The following is a 21,698-nucleotide window of genomic DNA, read 5'->3' as shown; positions in this document are numbered from 1 at the left end:
TAACGGCTGTAACAATGCTACGCTCAGCAAACTGATAAAATATTATGTGCGACCTATTCTGGAATATGCAGGAGCAGCGTGGTGGCCTTCATTTCGAGCAGACGCAGCTCTTCTAGAGTCGGTTCAACGGTGGGTAACTCGATTTCCTTATGGACCCATTAGACCCTCTTATGAGGAAAGACTGCAACTCTTCAGTTTGCCAAACTTTGAAGACAGGAGAACAAGAGGCGATATCATTTTTACCTTCAAAGCCCTTCGCAATCATTTTGGCGACGATATCCGTCGCTTGTTTTCCAGAAACTACAATCACCTTAGGGGCCATTCACTTAAGCTTAGGAGAGAACAGTTCCGCACGCCTCAGAGACAGCAGTTCCTCACAAATAGGGTGTTCCACTTATGGAACAGTCTACCGAGTGATCTTGTAGATGCAACCTCCACCAACGCCTTCAAGAATGGATATGACCGATGGATTACCCAACCTCGAGAATAATACGTCCTAATTTTTTTGTCATTGTAAACCATAATTTTTGTTTTGAATTATATTTAGTTTCCGAATGTTATTTTTTTAAGTTTGAGTTTATAGGTATTTGTACCTCTACTCTTATTGTAACAATAATAATAATAATAATAATTTCCATAATTACATTTTCCTATTTCTTAGTAGCTCTTGAGATTCAAAATTTTCACCATATTATATATAGTAGTTTGACAATCGACTGATTGAACCAACTTGAGCAAAGATGTTTTTGAAAACAAGTGGAGAGTATTTCAGGACTGATGCTATAAACTTTCGTCAGACAATTTTTCATCGAAAGTTGCTTAGCCAAACTATATACAGGGTGTACACTTTTAAAACGGCCAAACTTCAAGGGGAGATTTTACAAGTGATTTGCAACAAAAAATGTCATATAACACATGATCGAACTGTTGGCGGTTATTCTTCAATTTAACATTTCTTGATTTCACGGATTTTATCACTTTTTTCCATAAAACCAATTATATCTTATTCATTTCTGCATCCTCATTGTGCTTTAACCGAGGAAGAATCCTCAAGTAATAAAACGATAGTTCGTGAGTGGTTCACTAAGTGGACTGTATATCAGAAAACTTGATCCAAATTGAACATTGAAATGTTAAATACTTGCACCCGACTTACTCGACTCCTGATGTTTTCTTTCACAATGAGGTGGTTGTGATGGACTGCTGAAGAGGCTCCTTCGAAGATGGCTGCCGCTGGCCGTGTTGGAAGGAACGCTCCAAAGAGTCCAAATCTTAACACTATTGAGCACTAAACCTAAACTAAAACTAACTAACTAAAACTATGAAAGTACGTACGAATGAGGCACTTGATGAATTATCGATCTAGAACTTTTAATGCGACAGAGGCAATTGATTTTTTCGGAATCCAAAATCATAGTGTTTTTGAAAATTGTCTTTTTTTTTTTCAGATAAAAATGTTCTCGTGCATATACCGGTTTCACGAAAGCAAAGGTGCAAGTACGTGGGTCGTTCGTGAATGTTTGAACCACTTACGTGAATACCGAACACTCATCGAATTTGATTATATATTCCGAATTAGCATTAAATTTACATTAATATGAAAAGTCAGGAGTGGCAAAAAGTTTTACTGATGAGTATGGTGAGTGGCGAATAGACATATTCTGAAGTGAGCGAAATAAGTCGTATCTATTCAATCGTTTTATGATTGAAAAAGTATAAATGACAATATGTTTTCTTTGCAGTAAGAACCTTATTTAGCAGTATTTCGAACGACATATCAAGTTTTGTGCTAGCTACTTTCCTTCTGCTATAATATCATGGCTAACGTGATGACAATGAAAAAGACGAAAATACTCAAACTTTCCATTGCTCTATTTCGGAGCTGCTTATGGTTGGATAGTGAGATAATTCTCTTGGAAATTATAAATTTCAACTAAACTTAATATTTCATACAAATAGGTATTTTAGAAAGATAACCAATTTTGATTATTAAATACAAAAAAATATGAACGGAACAGATGAAAACATTGAAGTAATTGTTCAAAATCTCCTTCCCTTTGTTCAATACATTTGCTATATCTTTTTCTTATTGATTCCACCACCCTTCGAAGTTCACTATGTTTTTGAAGCATTTGTTCACTGTACGAGTGGATTCTTTCAATAAAATCTTCCTGAGTCTGAACGTGAATTTTGTACCCTTTTCTCTTTTAAAGTGTTCCACACATAAATATCTATAGGGTTCAGATCTGTTCTCCTGGGTGGCCATCTCACTGAACCGTTTCTTCCAATCCACCTCATTCCAAACTGTTGGTTCATTAATTCCGCTACATTCCGATTCTTAGGGACCGGGCAGCCATCCATCTGAAACCAAAAATTTTATCTGGTAGCCAGGGGCATTTGGTCTTATATGCCTGGTAGGTTCTTCCTGATTATATTTTTGAATTCTTCTGAATTGAGACGATCTGGGAGAATTACTGGACCAAAAAATTCGCCCTTCATCAGTCCCCACCATACGTTTACCCTTAACTCATGTTGGAATTGAGAAACAACAGTCGCATGTGGGTTTTTCCTTTTCCATCTGTTCATATCATTCTATCGCCACCCCACTCGCCAACTTGTTAAGGTTCTTAAAATGATAGGGACGTAATGTATTTTTTCTGAGTACCTTGTGAACTGTGGTATGTGGAAGCCTCAGTGCTGTACCAATGCGAAGATTACTGGTTGTCGGATCCTCTTGGAGTAAAGCAGGTGCTTGCTGCCATTGCTCAGTATTTCGGCCGCCGTCTCTGATTTTGGAACCACTTAATGAACCGATTTCACCTATTCGCCTAATCAGCAGGTGTAGGGTAAAAATAACCGGAATTTTATTCATTTATTTATGAAATATTGAGTTTAATACAAAAAGGTATTTCCATGAGAATTATTTCAATATCCAATAATACACAGCTCCGAAATAGAGCAAAGGAAAGTTTTAGTATTGTCGTCTCTTTCATTGTCATCACGTTAGCCATGATATTATAGGAAAGTAGCTAGCACAAAACTTGATATGTCGTTCGAAAGCCTGCTAAATAAGGTTTTTACTGCAAAGAAAACATATTCTCATTTATACTATTTCATTCATAAAACGATTGGAAAGATACGACTCATTTCGCTCTTTTCAGAATATTTATATTCACCAACTCACCTCACTCGTCAGTAAAACTCTTTTGCCACTCATGACTTCTCATATTAAAGCAAATTTAATGCTCTTTCCGAATATATGATCAAATTCGATAAGGATGCTGAAATTAATAAGATATGATTGGTTCTTTGGAAAAAAGGGATAAATTCCGTGAAATCAAGAAATGTTAAATTAAAGAATAACCGCCAACATTTCGACCATATGTTATAAGACATTTTTTGTTGCGAATCACTTGCATAATGTCCTCTTGAAGTTTGGCCGTTTTAAAAGTGTACACCCTGTATAGTACTTTGACAATTTGTTTGTGAATATTAATACGATCACGAAGTCGCCCTCTCTGTAAAAACAAATGATAACACATCAAACAACTATTACGAATCTTCAGATGAAGAAAAACATTAATATCCTTCTGCATCCCAAATGGTTTCATGCAATGAAAACGACATCCGCCTTTTTGGAACTGAGTGAGGTTGAAAACATAACTGGGGAAAAATTTAATGGTCTTCAAAAAGAAAGAAAACAATCATTTCTGAATAAAAAAGTTTCATATTACATATTTTTATTTTCTTTAGTGAAAAAGGATGTTTCATTAATTTTTTTCGTGACTGGAAATTATTTTACAATGAAAAATATATTGATATATTCTTTATTTTCTCAAATTATATTTCGAATAAGTATACCTTTGATATGAAATGTGTTTTATTAGTGAAATTTGATATCACAAAGATTTTTCGAGAATATTGTGAATGAAATAGATATTATTATTATTATTACATATAAAGGAAGGCTGAGGTCTTAGTCCTATGTAAGCCTAAAAACTAAAGAAATCAATAAGCTGACTGAATGCATGCAGAGAAGAAAAAAACAATTAATATATGCATAGAAACAAATTAACCAAATAAGCAACTGTCTATTTTGTTTTTAAAACTATTCACTGAGTCAGAATTCACTACATCACCAGGTAAGCCATTCCATGTCTCGAATATACGGTTGAACAAAAAATATTGTCTCTGTCTTGTGGCAAACTTCTCCTTTTTCAATTTGAAAGTGTGACCTCTCAACCGCGGATCATTGTTGAAGATGAGAAGTTCTCTAAGGTTAGCATAATTGTACTTGGCTATACGGAAAGATATGACAAGGTCCCCACGGAGTCGACGTTGGTCAAAAGCTATCAGTTGTGCCATCCTCAGTCTTTCGGGATAGGTTGGCAGCACTTCACCAAAAGTCATACGCGTGGCTCGACGCTGAACACTTTCCAACAAGTTCCTGTCGCGCACCAAGACCGGACACCACACTGAACCTGCATACTCCATAATTGGACGAACGTAGGTTTTGTATAGTTTTATCGAACTTGAAAATGATAAATGGGGGAACGTTTTGCGGATGAGGTAGATCAGCGTATTGGCGCGCTTGCATGTGGACATTATGTGTTCGGACCAAGTTAGGTCAGCGCTAATAGTCACTCCCAAGTCCACATGTGAGGACACTATGCGTAACGGTTGACCGTTTATCGTGTACGTGCGAAGTGGATTGTTCTTTCCTTGGTGAAGTACAATGCATTTGTCGACATTAAGAGGTATCAGCCATTCCTCACACCACTGACTAATCGAATCTAGGTCTTCTTGAAGGAATTGATGCTCTACTATGGCATTTCCATACAGTTTAGTATCATCGGCATAAAACGACTTGCGGGACTTTATATTGCATAAACAACGAAGAGGAGTGGGCCAAGAATAGACCCCTGGGGAACCCCACTTGTGACTTGTCTGTCCGAAGAAAAAGAATGACCCACCTTGACAGTGAAAGTCCGGTCCGTCAAGTAATCTTGAATCCATAGGCTTAGTTGGCCCCGGATACCGAATGTGTCGAGTTTATGCATTAGCCTCCGCACTGGGACCCTGTCGAAGGCCTTGGCAAAGTCAAGATAAACGATGTCTGTCGGTATTTTTTTATCGTAAGCAGTCGTCCAATCGTTCAGGCACTGTAGAAGATTGCTGGTGGTGGACTTACCTTTGACGAAACCATGTTGCTCCGATGGAATGATTGGGTGTTTTGAAAGAAATTTTGACATATCTTCCACAATTATTGATTCCATTACTTTGGAAGGCACGGAAAGAAGACTAATGGGCCTGTAGTTGATTGGATTGAGTTTATCACCCTTTTTGAAAACAGCAGTGACAGAGGCCCTCTTCCAGGCCCGTGGGATTTGCGATTTTGCGAAAGAGACAGACATGATTGTTGACAATGGAGAACAGAGAACCTCGGAAAATTTGTTGAGAAAAAAGGAGCTTATTCCATCCAAACCAGGAGATGAGTTTGGTTTAATATTCGACAAATGATTTTTAATCTTTTCCGAAGTAAACGTCACGTGGTTCAGTCTATCACGCAGTCGTTCTGCTCTAATCCGCGGCAGTTGACCATCTGGAGGCTCAACTGAAAAGGAGCTTGTGAAAGAGTCAGCCAAAACTTCAGCCGACTCGGTGTTTGTAGAGGACAGGGAACCGTCAGGTTTTCGCAAGAGCGGAATGCTTACTTTGGTATTCAGGTTGGCTCGTATGAACTTGTATAGTTTTTTACCGTTTTCAGAGTTTGCGATAGATTCCTCAAACTCACGTCGTGAGGACTTGAGTGCTGATACCAGGTGTTTAGAAAAATTTCGATGAGTTTGATAATCCTCTGGGGCTCTTGATCTTTTGTATCTCCTCCAAAGCCTCTTTTTATGATGTATGAGTGACATTATTTCGGTATTTATCCATGGTTTAAGAGGATTTTTTCGGCACAATTTGCTGCGGGAGTTCTTATCAATAGATGCAGTTACGGTTGAGTAAAATCTGTCCCAGAGGATGTCAACGTCGTTACATGTATTTAAGAGGGCTATCCAATCTATGGTGGAAAGTTCCTCTGATAACCGATCAAAGTCGACTATTTTGAAAACTTCGCTTTCGCACTTGTTTGGAATGAAACAATTGAGCTGAATAGTTGCGTAGATCACAACATGGTCCGATATTCCAACAGGCGGCAGTACTTCATGATCTGTGACAATGTTTTCATCGTTGGTAAAAATGAGGTTAAGAACAGATGGTTCGTTGTTGTTTCGGAATCTAGTTGGTTCGGTGATAAGTTGAAAGAGGTTTGAATCGGCAACAAAATGCATAAAATTACTCATGGCACCATTTGTATCAGGTATCTTATCAATAGGCCAAGCAATATTGGGGTGGTTAAAGTCACCAGCAATGATGAGATTGTCAAGTGTCGACAGTTGGCTCAGGTAATCGATCAACTGAGCATTGGCTTCGGGGGATACCTCAGGAGGTCTGTAGACACATACTAAGTTTATGTTTATGGTTTCCTTGGTGAGGCTGAGATGCAAGGCCTCCACACCCCGGACCACGGCAATGTGCTGCTGAACCTCAAAGTTGGCCACGATCTCATCGCACAAGTATATGCACACTCCACCACCGACACGATTCAATCTGTCCGCTCTGTAAACGCTTTTACCTGCGATGCTTACTAGTGAATCTGGGACAGTTGATTTAAGCCATGTTTCGGTTAGGAAAATTATGTTAGGTTTGAGATCAACTATGTTACATACGAGTTCATTGAATTTAGCTAATAACGAGTGTAAATTAGAGTAAAAAAATTTCCAGCCTAGATAGGGCGATTGTTGGCCTCCGTTAGAGGATATCTTGTGTACGAAAGTTGGTTGAGATTATTTTGGGCACACCATGTATATATTTTATGGTAAGGTTAGGCTCTCCGTTTGCCTTCTTCGCATCAAGTTCCCCGCGTAGTCTATTCAGTAGCTGAACCTGAGAGGGAGTTTGGTCACTTATGATGGATAATTTATGGTTCGAGCATCGTGCTCGCTTGGCATTACCAACTTTATCATAAGGGGAATACTTGTTTGCAACATTGGGTTTGCCCACCCGAAAAATGGTGACAGGCTTAGCTGGACAGTTTACAGTATTGAGCACCTCTGTCACCACCGATCCGTCATGCTCCCTCCCAGCATTCACGTTTCCCTCAAGTTCAGGGACCCCCCTGATAAACACATTTTTGGCCCGATTCAATCTGTCCAGTACCTCCTGAATAACATCATCAGAGGACTGCACAGACTTAGAGTTTTCGACAGCAGTGAGCTTCTCATTTAATGTCTCAATTTTTAATTTAACATCCTCAAGTTCTCTACGTATATCGTTTTTGAATGACTCTATCAGACATTTGATATCAAGAGAGGCCTCAAGATTTGCACCGCAAGAGTTACATAGAACCTTCAAACATTTAACTCGACGACGAGTAACGCGATCGTCTTGCGATAGGTCTGTACAAGTGACGTGGATCAGTCTCTTGCAGCCGTCGCACTGAAGTTTCATGCTATCCGAAGGTAGCACCGGCTTCGTGCAGTTCGCGCATGAGGTGTTTTCAGACATTATTGATAAGGTGTATCTTGGGCTGCTATTGCAGGTGTACGAACAATAAATTTCAATTTCAATTTATTTGTGGGAAAGGAAGTAAGGTAAACTCTTCACTCTCGTGGGCCTTTACGAGAGACTCCAACAGAGGGGGAGGGCCACGGAAAACAAGAAAACGAGGACGGAGGGAAAAACAAAGGAGGAATTTACGAGTAATATGTAACTCGACGTTTATCCGTTAAAGTGTTAAACAAGTAGTACGCCAATACAGCATATGCAGCGGACTAACAACAGCAGGCCAGCGAACATTCACCAACCACACAAACAGGTCGCCCGTGCGCTCCAAAGAGGTGGGGAAGGATTGCGTACCGACTTTCAACTCAAAACGTCGGCGCAATCAGAGGTTTGTCACGAAGAAATATGCGATTTTCACCTCTAAGAAAATAAACAATGGGACAGGAGATGAAAAACAGTATTGCCTGAATTCAGAGAAAAACTTCTAAAAATGAAGATTTTCTTACGTGTCGAACACAAACCAGAATTTAAAAGGCCCAAGTCACAGTTTCCACTGAATTCTTCGAACAATCACCCGAATAAACTTGAATTCCGAGCCCTCTCGTATTAACAGAATGCGAATTAGTTCGAGCTCCTTCGTAATAACCGAGCTCTGCAAATTTCTTTTTAAACGAGAGTTCGCATATAACGATAGATTTATTTTTTCCTGTTGATCTCGTTATAAGCGAACTCCAACGTACTTTTATTTTAAAATGGTCAAATATTCTTCAATGAGGTCTCAAATTACTTTTGAGAGTTGGGTTCTTTGAATTCCTGGCATTTTTATGGAATGTAAAGCCATAATGAAGAAACTGAAAGAGATTTGGATGGAATTCTGTGTTGGAAGAAGATGCATCATATCAATTAAAAACTAGGTATATTCCAAAAATCATATCCTTCAATAGGACCATTGGAGAGATGTAACTGAAAAATAATTTTTTTATGGATATTCAACAGCCTATATCTTTTCAACCGTGCCCAATCGGCTAAAATGGTAAGGAAAAAGTGTTTCTTTTGACCTCAGGAATCTACTGTTACAATATACAGGGTGTCTCAAATTCGACGGCCTATTAGACGTTTCCTGAAAATGGGGCCGATTTCAAATCTGAAAATTCGGAATATGACATTGTTCATGATGCCCTATTCAGCTAAAATATTTTAGAAGTTCCGGCACTTCCGGTTATACAAGAATTAAAAAAAAATTTCAAAAAAATTTTTCATTTTATGTCTTAGACATTATCAAGATTTTCATTTTCAATTACTCACAAATACTTGAATTATATTTACTGTGAATATGCTATGCGTATACTCAATTCACTTTCTCAAACAAGAATGATATAGGAATATCATGCATTTCTTGAACTTGAAAAATATCGTCACAAGGTGTTTCAAATATTGTGCCAAAAATTGTGAACAAAATTTGATCATAACTTCCGATTTTCAAATTAAAACCCTATTTCTTTGGATTCTACGGTAAAAAATAAGGGTAGTGTCCAAACATGATTATGCTCCCAAATTCAATAGTTCAAAAGTTATTCGAGATTTTATGAATTTATGTTATACGAAGGTCAATTTCATTCGATCTGTTTCCAGACAGACTAGCAATAATACTCTATGTTCATGGAAATTCAAATATCTAATTACTTTACATGTGACAGGTGTTTTCATTATCAAAGCCACACTAATTTGATTTCACGAATTGAATTTCCGTTATTCAAATAACAAAATCTGGATATGCTTTTTTCTAATCATGTGGCAAATCAGTTCATTCCGGCACATCTTGTGGAACAAAATAGACTGGAACGGATTCATCTATTATCTGTCAAATTTGTGATGCAGAAAACTGTTCTGCCAACCAACATTTTTCAATATATATATATATATATATTTCAAACTTATTTTTAAGAGTCTTTAGTGTATAACTGTGAACTATTGATAAGGGTCAAACGACTCGATTATTTTGGAGAATAAAAGAAAACTCTTTATTCCTTGCCAAGCTTTCGAATTTATTCAATTCTTCTTCAGGGCTTCTGGAATACAATACAAATCCTTCACATATTCAGTTTAACAAGTCCAAGACTAGCCCAATATGTCATGGATCACTTGGTAAAATCATGTGTGGAAAAGTTACCATTTAATATACCCATTTTAAAAAAATTCGTAGACGACTTATTATTGACTGTACCAAAAACACATATACAGACTACGTTGAAGTGTTTTAACTCTTATTCCAAAAACTTACAATTCACTTTGGAAGTAGAAAACTTGGAACAATGTGTACCTTTCTTAGACACAAAAGTACAAAGACAAGATGATGTTATAAAGTTAAAATGGCATAGAAAAGAAACCCACTCAAACAAAATGATCCATTATAATTCAGACCATAACATAAATATAAAAATTAACATGATAAAACAAATGAAAAATAGAATAAGAAGAATATGTCATGAGTCTTACATACAGGAGGGAATACAAAATTTATTGGAGATATTAAGACAGAACGGATATCCCTATGGAATGTTGAAGAAATTATTGTATGCAAGTGACACCACAGAAGCACCACAACTAATAAGAAGCGAGGAAGAAACAGAGGAAATTCATTATGCATCATACCCAAATATACATGGATTAACAAAAAAACTAATAAATATATTTAAACATGAAAAAGTGAAAATTGCTATTTATAATAAAAAAACTGTGGGCAATTTATATACAAAATTAAAAGATCCTATTCAAACACTATTAAAAAGCAACGTAGTCTATGAAGTAAAATGTGAAGATTGCGAAAAAATATACATAGGACATACATCTCAATGGTTGAAAAGCAGATTGGCATTACACAAATCAGATATTGCAAAACATCCGGATAGATGCGCACTAGCAACCCATGCATTCAATTTAAATCATAAAATAAATTTCGAAGAAGCAAAGGTGTTAAAAACGGAAAAAAATGACAAAAAAATGTTGATATTGGAAATGATAGAGATAAATAAACAGGAAAATATTATTAACAAAAAAACAGACACAAATAAGTTGAGTGCTATATATGGATATTTGTTAGAAAAATCGGAAGAAAACATATACTTTTTCGATGGTCCAGTTGACGAGTGAAAGGAAGAAGGCAGATTACGAAAGTGTCAAAAACAAACAAAACAATATACCTATCTAGCCAGTTGACACAAAGGAGAAAAAATAAATAAATTAAATATTTTAAGTAATATATTTTGGTTGTGAAAAAAATGTTTTTATTTTGTTGACGTTTCAAATTGAAGAAAATTATTGTCGTTTTAATGTCCAAAGGATCAATGTGAATTGAATTAAGACAAATGTTTTGTAGTTTTGCAAGTTTCCTAAACATAACCTCACATTCTGTAAGTGAATTATTAACGAAGTTATTGTTAAACTGAATATGTGAAGGATTTGTATTGTATTTCAGAAGCCCTGAAGAAGAATTAAATAAATTCGAAAGCTTGGCAAGGAATAAAGAGTTTTCTTTTATTCTCCAAAATAATCGAGTCGTTTGACCCTTATCAATAGTTCACAGTATATATATATATATATATATATATATTGATTGATATATATGGAAATTTCCGTTGATTTTAATAAAAAGGCAGTGAATTCGGGAAAATAATGTTTAAAACTCTTACAGAAGGCTCATTCCACTACTCGTTCATTTTGAAGTCTTGGAAGAATATCAATAACTTCTGCACTTGAATTATAAATATCTAATTCCATATTCACGATTAATGCAATAGAATTATTGGTAGAACTCATCGAATTTTAAATCAGAAATTTCCTCATCTTCTTGAAAAGATGTTTCATACTGGAGAACCTACCTAGAAGAAAAAACCTGTACCTACCAAATGAGATGAAATCATGCAGGACTCCTGTGTGCCAATTCTATTCATATGAAAAAGCGGTAGAATACATTTTATGAATTCAGGAAAAAATCTGCGTGGTGATGAAAAGGGAGTAATAGAAAGTTTGAAACATACTTCCGAAATATCTTCAATTGGTGGTGGTTTTTTGAAAACTATGAGGACTAACGCAATAATTTTAGCAAAGTGTAATTGAGAATGGAAATCTTGATAATATCTAAGACATAAAATGAAAAAAAAGTTTTTTTTGAAATTGTTTTCAGTTCTTGTATAACCGGAAGTGCCGAAACTTAGAAAATATTTGAGCTGAATAGGGCATCATGAACAATGTCATATTCCGAATTTTCAAATCGGCCCGTTCTCCAGAAACGTCTAGTACTAGTAGACCGTCGAACTTGAAACACCCTGTATATACAAGTCAAAGACTCACCCTGTTAGTGACCGTTTTTCCTAAAATTATTGTTGAAAATAAAGCTGTTTATCCAACCTTCCATTTTACAGAAGCAAAAATACTACCTGTTCGTTAGCTTATAACCAAATGACCTGATACCATATAGGCAACACATCAATCAATCTCGGCTACGTAATTTTCCCAAGTTATACACATGTGGTAAAATGACAATCAATATATTTACAGTTTTTCTTGCGCCGGTTATATTATCATCGTTGAATAATTAAAATAATTCATATTCATTCAATAATTCGTTCGTCTCGGTAAAAGTAAAGTGACAATCAGTATATTTACAGTTTTTCTTACGCCGGTTATATTATCATCGTTGAATAATTAAAATAGTTCATATTCATTTAATAAAATCTTTCATCTTCATCTGAAACCATTAGTGTTTTATATCATTAAATAGACCAAGTTTCGATTGTGAGTGAATTCTTGTTCGGAGAATTTAATCATCTTCTGAATTGGATCAGAAGAGATATGCTCATCCTTTCAACCCCTTCATCCCTAATAGGTATTACTTTTGAAGCATTATCTTCAACATCGAAGAGCACAACTGGAAACATTAAGGTAGGAACTCTCAAACCATTGTTTCTTGGTCTGTTTAATTCTTAAAATTGAAGGAAAAAGTCTAAAAAACACTTCTGTTGTTGGAACCTTGTATATTAAATCATCCGGTTACATGTTTCGGCATATTCGCCATTATCAAACCAAAGATTCTGAAAAAGATTATACTCTTAGGTACAATATATGAAGTTGAGCGAAAAACTTAAAGAAAAGGTGAAAAAAGGTTGATAACATAATTCCACAGTTTGGTCAATTGCTCACTGAAACTTACGATTTTAAGGTTCCTTAGTCATATGGTAAAACATTGATGAAATAAGTATAAGTCACAAGGTGAATTAAAAATATAAATGAATAAATAATTAAAAATACACTGGTTAAAAAGGCATACTGTGAAAAGTCAAAATAATATAAAATGACAAACAAAACATAAACAAAACAAAACTGATGTTCATGTTGACGGATTCCTCTTCTTCCAATCAAGGTTGACCCGGGTGTTGAATTTCCTTACGATGCAGTGGCGTCCTCGAGGAGCATCAATATAAAATTTTATACGTATCTTTAAAGTTGTTTGTTAACATAGCATTAAGTGTCCTGTATTTTTTGTTCTTCATATGTTTAAAAATCTCCACCTCCAAAATTTCTTGTTTGAAGCCGAACTCGCAGTGATGAATAAGTTTGGTGTTATCTTCCATATCAAAATTATGTCCTTCTTCCCTTACGTGAACACCGAAGATAGACTTATGCTTGTTTGGGTTTCTGGCGCTAGTTAGATGTTCTGTTGTTCTCGTTCGCATGGATCTACCACTTCTTCCCACATAGACTACATTGCAGCCTGGTTCGCCGCACTCCAATCTGTAGACGCCAGGTTTGTCTAGGTTATCGATAGGGACTTTCTCTTTATTATAAACTGACCCAAGATGTTATCTGATTTAAAAGACACTTTGGAGTTCTCAATCTGTCCGATTATGTTGGCAATCTTATGTGAAATGCTGCCATAGAAAGGAATGCAACAGTATTTATTATTCGGAGTAGTACCCGCTTCCGAAGTCGACAAGTTAGATCTTTCCGTGTTTTGTTTTCTCCTTCTCTCCTTAATCAGTTTATCGATGACATTCGGGTGGTAACCATTCTCCTCTGTTAAGTACTTCAGGGTGTTAACTTCTTTACTATAATCATCTTTACTCAGAGGAACATTGAGTAGTCTATTAATATATGTGTTAAAGATATTCAGAGGTTAACCGTCTTACGAGTGACAGCTCTTCCTAATTTTCTCTCCAAATTTCGCTAATTTTGGGTGAATTTTTGTACTAACAATCAGAAAACTCTACTAACTCAGTGTTGTGTTTGTGGAAACTGATGGTAAGTCCATTTCTAATTTTTTTCTCACCTTCCTGATTTCACATAAAGGGTTATAAAAAACGGTAGAATGATAACGAAATAATTTAATACGAACTCAATGGACTGGTCGTCGGAGGATCCTCCGGATCCCCCGGAGGATTCTCCAGACCCCCCTGGGGATTCTTCCACCTCAAGTCAAAGCAAAATCTCTCGCCTTAAACCCCCACTCTCTCCAAAAGTATTTGATCGCTTAACTAAAAAGTCCCAATCTACTTTCTCTTCTATCCTAACCAAGGTACCTGAAGAGTCCTCCTCTCAGTATTCACTAGCAGATGTTGCATTACTTTCTAGGGAAATCAACAGTGTCATAGATATATTTAAGGATGATTCAGAATTATTTGCAGAAACCTCATGTGCTTTTCAGACAGTTTCTACGCTTTTATCCCGTCTTTCTGAAAATTCTCAGTCTCCAAACAATAAACCCCAAAGGAAGAAAATATCTCATACTTACTCCATCGGTGACTGTGGCCCCTTTATGGTAATTGTAGAATCAAAGGCAAACGACAATATTGGAAATATGCACCCGATGAATTTTGGTAAAGAATTAGTCCGACTCAAGGTTCCAGGCGTCAAAGACGTGAACAAAAAAGGAAAAAAAAGAATTTCTGTAGAATTCACTAACCCTCTTAGTGCCAACGAATTTTTGTCAAAAAATCCTTTCATCAACGACCCCAACATCGATGTCTTCGTTCCTTCACGAATGGTTTCTAGCAGAGGTGTCATAAGAGACGTAGGATCTGATATAACTGAAGATGATATACTAAATCACTCTCATTCCAGAATAAAAATTATTGGTGCCCGCCAATTGAATAGAAGAGTCACCAGAGAGGGTGTCACTTCTTATATTCCTTCAAACTCTTGGGTTCTCACCTTCCACGGCAAAATTTTGCCTGAGAAGATAGGTATTTTTGGCGTTATAAGACATGTGAATTTGTATGTTGGTCCAGTGATCCAGTGCTACAATTGTTTAAAATACGGCCACACAAAGGTAAACTGTAATTCCCCTAAGGAATCAAGTAAATGTCGAAACTGTGGTGAAAAACATGATGAATCAGAGTGCCCCAATACATCAAACCCCAAATGCTTTTTTTGCCATGGTGATCATGCTGCCACAGATAGAAAATGTCCTGAATACTCCAGACAAAAACAAATTAATAATCTAATTGCTCTTGAGAACATCTCATACTTTGAGGCGATGAAATTAGTCCCAAAATCATATGCTGACAATCTTCCTGATAAGGAAGCAGTGAACCCAGTCACCCGTCCATCATCTTTCCCCCCCTTGGTGCGTCAGGAAAAGAGGTTCAACTCCCCTCAGGATGCTACACTAATATCCGTCCAGAACAGAAGCTCTCTCCTCCAACCCAGTCACCCAAGAACATCATATTCAACACAATTGAAACGAAGAAAACTTCCCCAATCCCCTGGTTACAATAGGGAAGCCCACAATAACCAGCTTCTCTCACAATAGAAACAGAAATGGGAATATTCTTGAACAGTTCCTGCTATCAAGCGATTCATGTCTCCTCAACGACGGATCTTCTACAAGAGTCACCCCTCCAGATAAGTCCAGCTCACCAGATATTTGTCTCTGCTCCCCTGATATTAGGATCGACGCTTCATGGGAGGCTCTCCCAGATCCAGGTGGGAGTGACCACTACCCCACTTTAACCACAATTATGGATCTCAACTTACCTGAATTACCTCAAAACTTCTTTTCAACCTCCAAATACAACATTAAAAAGGCTAACTGGTTGTTGTTCCAGGAACTAATTATCCACGAGATCGAACGACAAGATATTCAAGGTCTGGATGATATTCAAGCAATAATTTTATCTGCAGCTGATCGTTCAATTCCTGTAAAAAAACACCCTGAAAAACTCTCCAGCTATAGGGTTCCCTGGTGGGACGACGAGCTAACCACTCACGTAAAAAACAGGTCAGACGCCTATAAAAAATACCGCCTCAATCCCACACTAGAGAATTACTTGAATGCAAAACATAAACAAGCTACAACCAAACGAAAAATCAGAGAAAAGAAGAAAACATCCTTCAGAAAGTTCTGTGAGAGCCTGTCAGTAAAAGATAGTAAAAATCTTTGGAGAAATATCAGAAGATTTCGCTCTGGAGTCTCCCCAAGCCCGTCAAGACGAGCCTCTCCTTCTTGTGGTAGAGAAATCCTCTCTAGACTCTTTCCATCTCCTCAGCTTGATTTGAACGAAGAAGATAGAACCCCTCTTAGGAACATTGATCCTCCGCCAGGTAACCACTCCATGTTATTCTCTCCTTTTACTTTATGTAAGATGTCGAAAACCATCCACCGTAAAAAGGACTCCGCACCTGGTAAAGATGCGATAACGTACTCATTGTTAAAGCATCTTCCCATTCAGGCCAAAAATGTTCTTCTTCAGGTATACAATAGATTATTTACAGACCCCAATATTCCTCCATCCCTCAAAGAAACAATAATTGTTCCCATTTGCAAACCAGGAAAGCCCCCCCACGACCCCAACAGCTACCGTCCCATAGCCCTCAACTCCTGTCTGCTAAAAATTTTTGAGACCCTTATGGCGTCAAGATTGGAGAGAGTTTATGAGCTAAACGTGCCATCAAATGAACCTCAATATGGCTTCCGAAAGGGCAAATCGGTGACTGATGCGCTGACTGCTATTACAGTCCCAATTTACTCGGCATATGCAATGAATGAAATAACTCTTGTTGTTTTCCTGGATGTTAAACAAGCTTATGACTCTGTAAACTTTGATATTTTAAAATCAGTTTTAATGGCAGAGGGTGTCCCCCTCCAGATTATTAATCTCCTACGAAACCTCATAGTTGATAGAAGTATTTTTCTACTTGACCCATGTCTCAACGAACTAATTGGTCCGGTATCATCTTTCCTAGGCTTAGCTCAGGGTTCCCCCGACAGCTGCCCTCTGTTTAACCTCTTTGTTAAAGGTCTTTCTTCCTTTCTGAACATCCCAGGAGTTGAAGTACTTCAATACGCAGATGACACTACTGTGAAAGCTTCGGGAAAAACATTCAAAGAAGCCTTTGAGAATATGTCCCAGGCATTAGCCCAGGTTGAGGAATGGACACGAAGTAGAGGCCTAACCATTTCGGCAGAGAAATCTCAAGCAATGTGCTTCCACAAGAGAAAAATCTTGGTCAATCTCCCTACTCTTTATATATTCGATAATGCCATCCCCTGGAAAACCTCCACCAAATATCTTGGAGTTACTTTACAGGTCAACATGAATTGGTCCCTCCATATTGAAAACATGTGTTCGAGAGCTACTAGGAACATCAATGTCATGAAGTCGTTGTGTCGGACATGGTGGGGGTCACACCCTCAAACCATGTTAACAATTTATAATGCAATCGTCCTTCCCTTTCTTGACTATGGATCTGTCTTTCTGGGCAGATGCTCCAAGTCTGTTCTCTCTCGACTTGATAGGGTCCAATATTCGGCTATCAGAGTAGCACTAGGCTACATGAAGTCCACGCCTATAAATGTCCTCCTCGCAGAGAGTGGTCAACTTCCCCTGTCCTACCGTCGCATCTGGTTGGCGATCAAGTTTTTGTCAAAGCTAGCTAAGATTTCTCCAAATCCCCTTCTCCAAAGGCTGTCACAACTTTTTTCTTGGCGTCATGCATGGGGTAGTAGACCTATGCCCCCTATATTAGAAGCACTCAATATGCTCCCAGAGACTGGCTCCTTCTATTCCTCTCCCCTCCTTCCTTGTTTCCAGGTTCCCTTGTGTGTCCACTATCTTGACGTTCCCTATTATTCTTTGAACCTTCGTAAATTGGACTTAGACAATTCAGGTTTGTTCGATGAGAGATGCAGGGATAAATTCCCCGATTTCTCTTTGCTATTCACTGATGCCTCAAAATCGCGAGACCAGGTTGGTATTGGTATATATAGCCCTGGAAATATTTCTTTCAGTGGGAGAGTCCCCTCAAGCTTTTCCATTTCATCTGCTGAACTCCTCGCGATTGATAAAGCCCTATCCATTATTGAGGGAATGACTGATGATGTCCTCATCATTTCTGACTCCAAGTCCGCTCTTGAAAAACTAAAAGGTTGGTTCCCCCATTCCAGTAACGATCACATAACTCTGTCAATTCGAAATAAAATTTACCGCATCACCCAAACTAATCGACAAATTAAATTTGTGTGGGTTCCCAGCCACACAAACATCACTGGTAATGACCAAGCAGATCGTCTTGATAAAGAGGGCAGTAAAATGTCCCATACCCTTACTATTAAGGGCGATATAAAAGAACATTGGCCCACATTCAAACGCAATATATGGGCAAGATGGAAGACGGAATGGAAGCAAACATCTCTTCATAGAGGTCACCTTTATTCGACCATGATTAACGTTGACCATTTTAGTAGAAAAACCTGGTTCCACTCATTTGCTGATCTCCCTAGAGGTAATATCACAACAATGAACAGACTCACAGCAAATCACTGCTGTTCTCCTGCTCATTTGGCTAAAATACAAGTTAGGGATGATGACCTTTGCGAATGCGGAGAGAGAGGGGACTTACAGCACATTTTCTTTTCGTGCTCTCTAAATGATGTCAAGTGCAGAAATTTATATGATGACCTCTGTAAGATATACGCTGATCACAACTTCCCACTTAATATTCAAGATTTGATATTCTCTGAGAATGTACTGATATATAGATCACTCTATGGTTTTTTAAATTCATGTGGGCTTAAACTGTAATGTTTTTTATACAAAATACTAATAATCCCTTCATCCTTTCAGTTCCACAAGTGTTGTCTTTTGTACCGCTCCCCCTGCCCCGGAGCTGGAAAAATACCAACCTCTAATAGTATTGATTGTATTGTACATTGTTCTAAGTTCAAAATAAAAGATAATCTAGTTTAACAAATCTCTCAGTTACAACGAAATGTTCCATGTGTAGATGGCCTCGCTGCCAAGCACAATAAAAGAAGAAGAAGAAGAAGATATGTGTTAAAAGCAGCCATTTTATGACCCATGTAATGGCATGAAGTTTTATGAATTTTTGTGGATGTTTGAGCGGGTTTCCTGTTTTCACCTTTTCTTTAAGTTTTTCGCTCAACTTCATATATTGTACCTAAGAGTATAATCTTTTTCAAAATCTTTGGTTTGATAATGGCGAATATGCCGAAACATGTAACCGGATGATTTAATATACAAGGTTCCAACAACAGAAGTGTTTTTTAGACTTTTTCCTTCAATTTTATACTCAACACTTCATAATGGTATTTTATGAGATTATGTTTAATTCTTATTGTTGATCATTATCATTTCCATATAGTGAAAACGACAGTGGCGAAAATCCGATTACGAATTTTGATTTTGGTGCCGAAACCCGAGAATCTTCAGATTCTATATTATCATCTTTACACTATTTCATATTCATTAATTATTAATTCGATTTATTCGCCTGAGAAATAACCTGAAATATTTGTAATCACTTTACTTATCATCTGTCGGCATCTGTTTAATTCCTTCAGTGTAAATCGAAGTATAATTCCTCGAGCTGATATCGGAGATTCTTCATCACCATACGAGGTATGTTCATAAATATTTCTGCCGGTGATATAAATTTTTGATTTTGAAAATTTGATTTACAAATCTCCAAATATGTTACCTTCTGATAAAATTAGATGTCTCTTAAATTAATCAATTGTTAAAAGAGAAAGATTTTTAGCCATTCTAACCACTATTCACGATCAAGTGAAAAAGCTCTCGAATGATGAATTTTACGTCGCCGAGACAGTTAGATAAGTTTGAGGTGAAATTTTGTGGAGTTGATGATTCAATTGTAAAATTGAATACTCAATTATCCGCCGAAGATCAGGACGCATCTCCTTCGAAATATTTGAATTTTTTCGAAGTCGGTTCAAAAATTCGAACTTGTTATCGCCAGTTGGCCAATACCCAGCTGCGGCTATTTCATCTCCTTGTTCTTCTTCTGTAGATCTTCCCATTCCTAGGATTTCTCTTCCAACTTTTGATGGACATATCGAACAATGGCCCGAATGGTGCTTCTAGGGGAATATATCCCAAAGATATCCATCATTATCTTCTATGGCGGAGTGGACTCTATTAGATACGTTCTCATCCAAATTCTTGGCCTGTGTCCTCTGTTGATACATCAAATCTTGAAGAGGTGCAACTTGAGTCGAAACCTGTAATTTCTTGGTCACTCAGAGTCCACCAATTCATCTTTTGTCAAGCTCAAAAGAGTTACTGCCTTCTGTTTGAGGTTTGCATTCAATGCACGAAATTCAAGTAGATCCCGGTCGGGTCTCCTATCCTCTCTCGAGCTTTTAGAAGCCGAAACTTGTCTCATTCGATTGGAACAAACTGAGCACTTCTCTGAGGAAATTGTTGAGGTTCAAAAATCTTCATCTCTTCATCGTCTGGTCATGAAACTTCATCAATATCTTGATGAACATAAGGTTATCTGAGTGGTCGTCTACATGCTTCTTTGTTGCCGTATCAACATAAACATCCTGTCCTTCTTCCCAAGAACAGTCATTTTACACATCTTATTATTGATGATGCTCATATTCGTCTGCTTTATGCCGGCTTTCTAGCGACTCTTCCCTATATCCGTCGTCAATATTGGATACTCGATGGACGCAATGTAGTTCGTAATCGTCTGCGTAAATGCCTTTCCTTCAAGTCTCGACCTATAGTTCAACCAATGGACAACCTTCCTCCTGAGTGCTTGTCCTCTTCTGCAGCCTTCATGACCACTGGGGTAGATTCCGCAGGTTCCTTTTACGTTACTAGCGCTAGGTTACATGGCACCACCAAAGCCGTGCACTTGAAATTGGAATCTGAACTCTCCACCCCCGCATTTGTTGTTGCATACCGTCGTTTCAAAGCATGCCGAGGTCATCCAACTGTAATCTTCTCAGATAACGGCACTAATTTCATCGGAGCTACAATTATCTTCGGGATTTAGGACGTTTATTGTCGGCTCCTGAAAAGTTCCTGTCCGAAGTTGCTTCTGCTTTCAGGACTGATTGGCGTTCCATCCCGCCTGCTAGTCTGCACTTCGGTGGCCTTTGGAAAGCAGCCGTAAAAGCTGCAAAATATCATCTGCTTCGGGTAATCGGTGAGCAACGTACTTATGCGTAGTTTCTCACCGTCTCTACCCAAGTTGAAGCTATCCTCAATTCTCGTCCTTTGTATCTTCCATCTTCTGATCCATCTGATCTGGAGGCTATTACTCCCGGCCACTTCTTCATAATTCGCCCTCTTACTTCTGCTCCTGATATCGATGTTACATCTACTGCTATTAATCGTCTATCACGTTGGCAACTCGTTCAGCGAATCCAACAAGACTTCTGGAAGCGTTGGCGTCAGGAATATTTGCACACCTTACAACAGCGACACAAGTGACTACAGCCATCTACTCCTATTAACATAGGAACAGTTGTAGTCATCCAAGACGATAACCTGCCTCCCATCAAGTCGTCCCTAGGCCGAATCTCATTTGTTTTTTCCAGGTTCTGATTCCATCACTCGTGTTGCTGAAGTTACAACTTCTTCTGGTGTTATTAGACGACCCATCATCAAATTATGTCCTCTTCCGATGCAATAGAACGACTGCGTCCTGATCGCTCACCTTAACCAATTTTTTTACTGAAGCAGTTCTTCAGGGCGGGCGACATGCTCGTTCGCTTATAACCATATGACCTGATACCATCTACAGGCAACACATCAATCAAT

At 37.8% G+C, this 21,698-nt stretch overlaps 2 protein-coding genes across 7 annotated transcripts in view; one reads left to right on the top strand and one right to left on the bottom strand.

The window, feature by feature from the left end:
- LOC123672378 (ubiquitin carboxyl-terminal hydrolase 47) overlaps positions 1–21,698 on the bottom strand; it is a 312,797-nt gene that overhangs the window by 161,145 nt on the left and 129,954 nt on the right. The window lies entirely within an intron of this gene.
- On the top strand, positions 15,092–18,918 carry LOC123672409. The gene is made up of 2 exons (XM_045606518.1): positions 15,092–16,206; positions 18,729–18,918. Exons 1-2 carry the CDS (start codon positions 15,624–15,626, stop codon positions 18,791–18,793), a joined length of 648 nt encoding a protein of 215 aa, XP_045462474.1. The 5' UTR covers positions 15,092–15,623; the 3' UTR covers positions 18,794–18,918.

Source organism: Harmonia axyridis, chromosome 2, assembly GCF_914767665.1.
Source record: "Harmonia axyridis chromosome 2, icHarAxyr1.1, whole genome shotgun sequence".
Classification (NCBI taxonomy): domain Eukaryota; kingdom Metazoa; phylum Arthropoda; class Insecta; order Coleoptera; family Coccinellidae; genus Harmonia; species Harmonia axyridis.
Note: the sequence above shows the minus strand (reverse complement) of the source record. Positions and strands in the feature narration are given on the sequence as shown.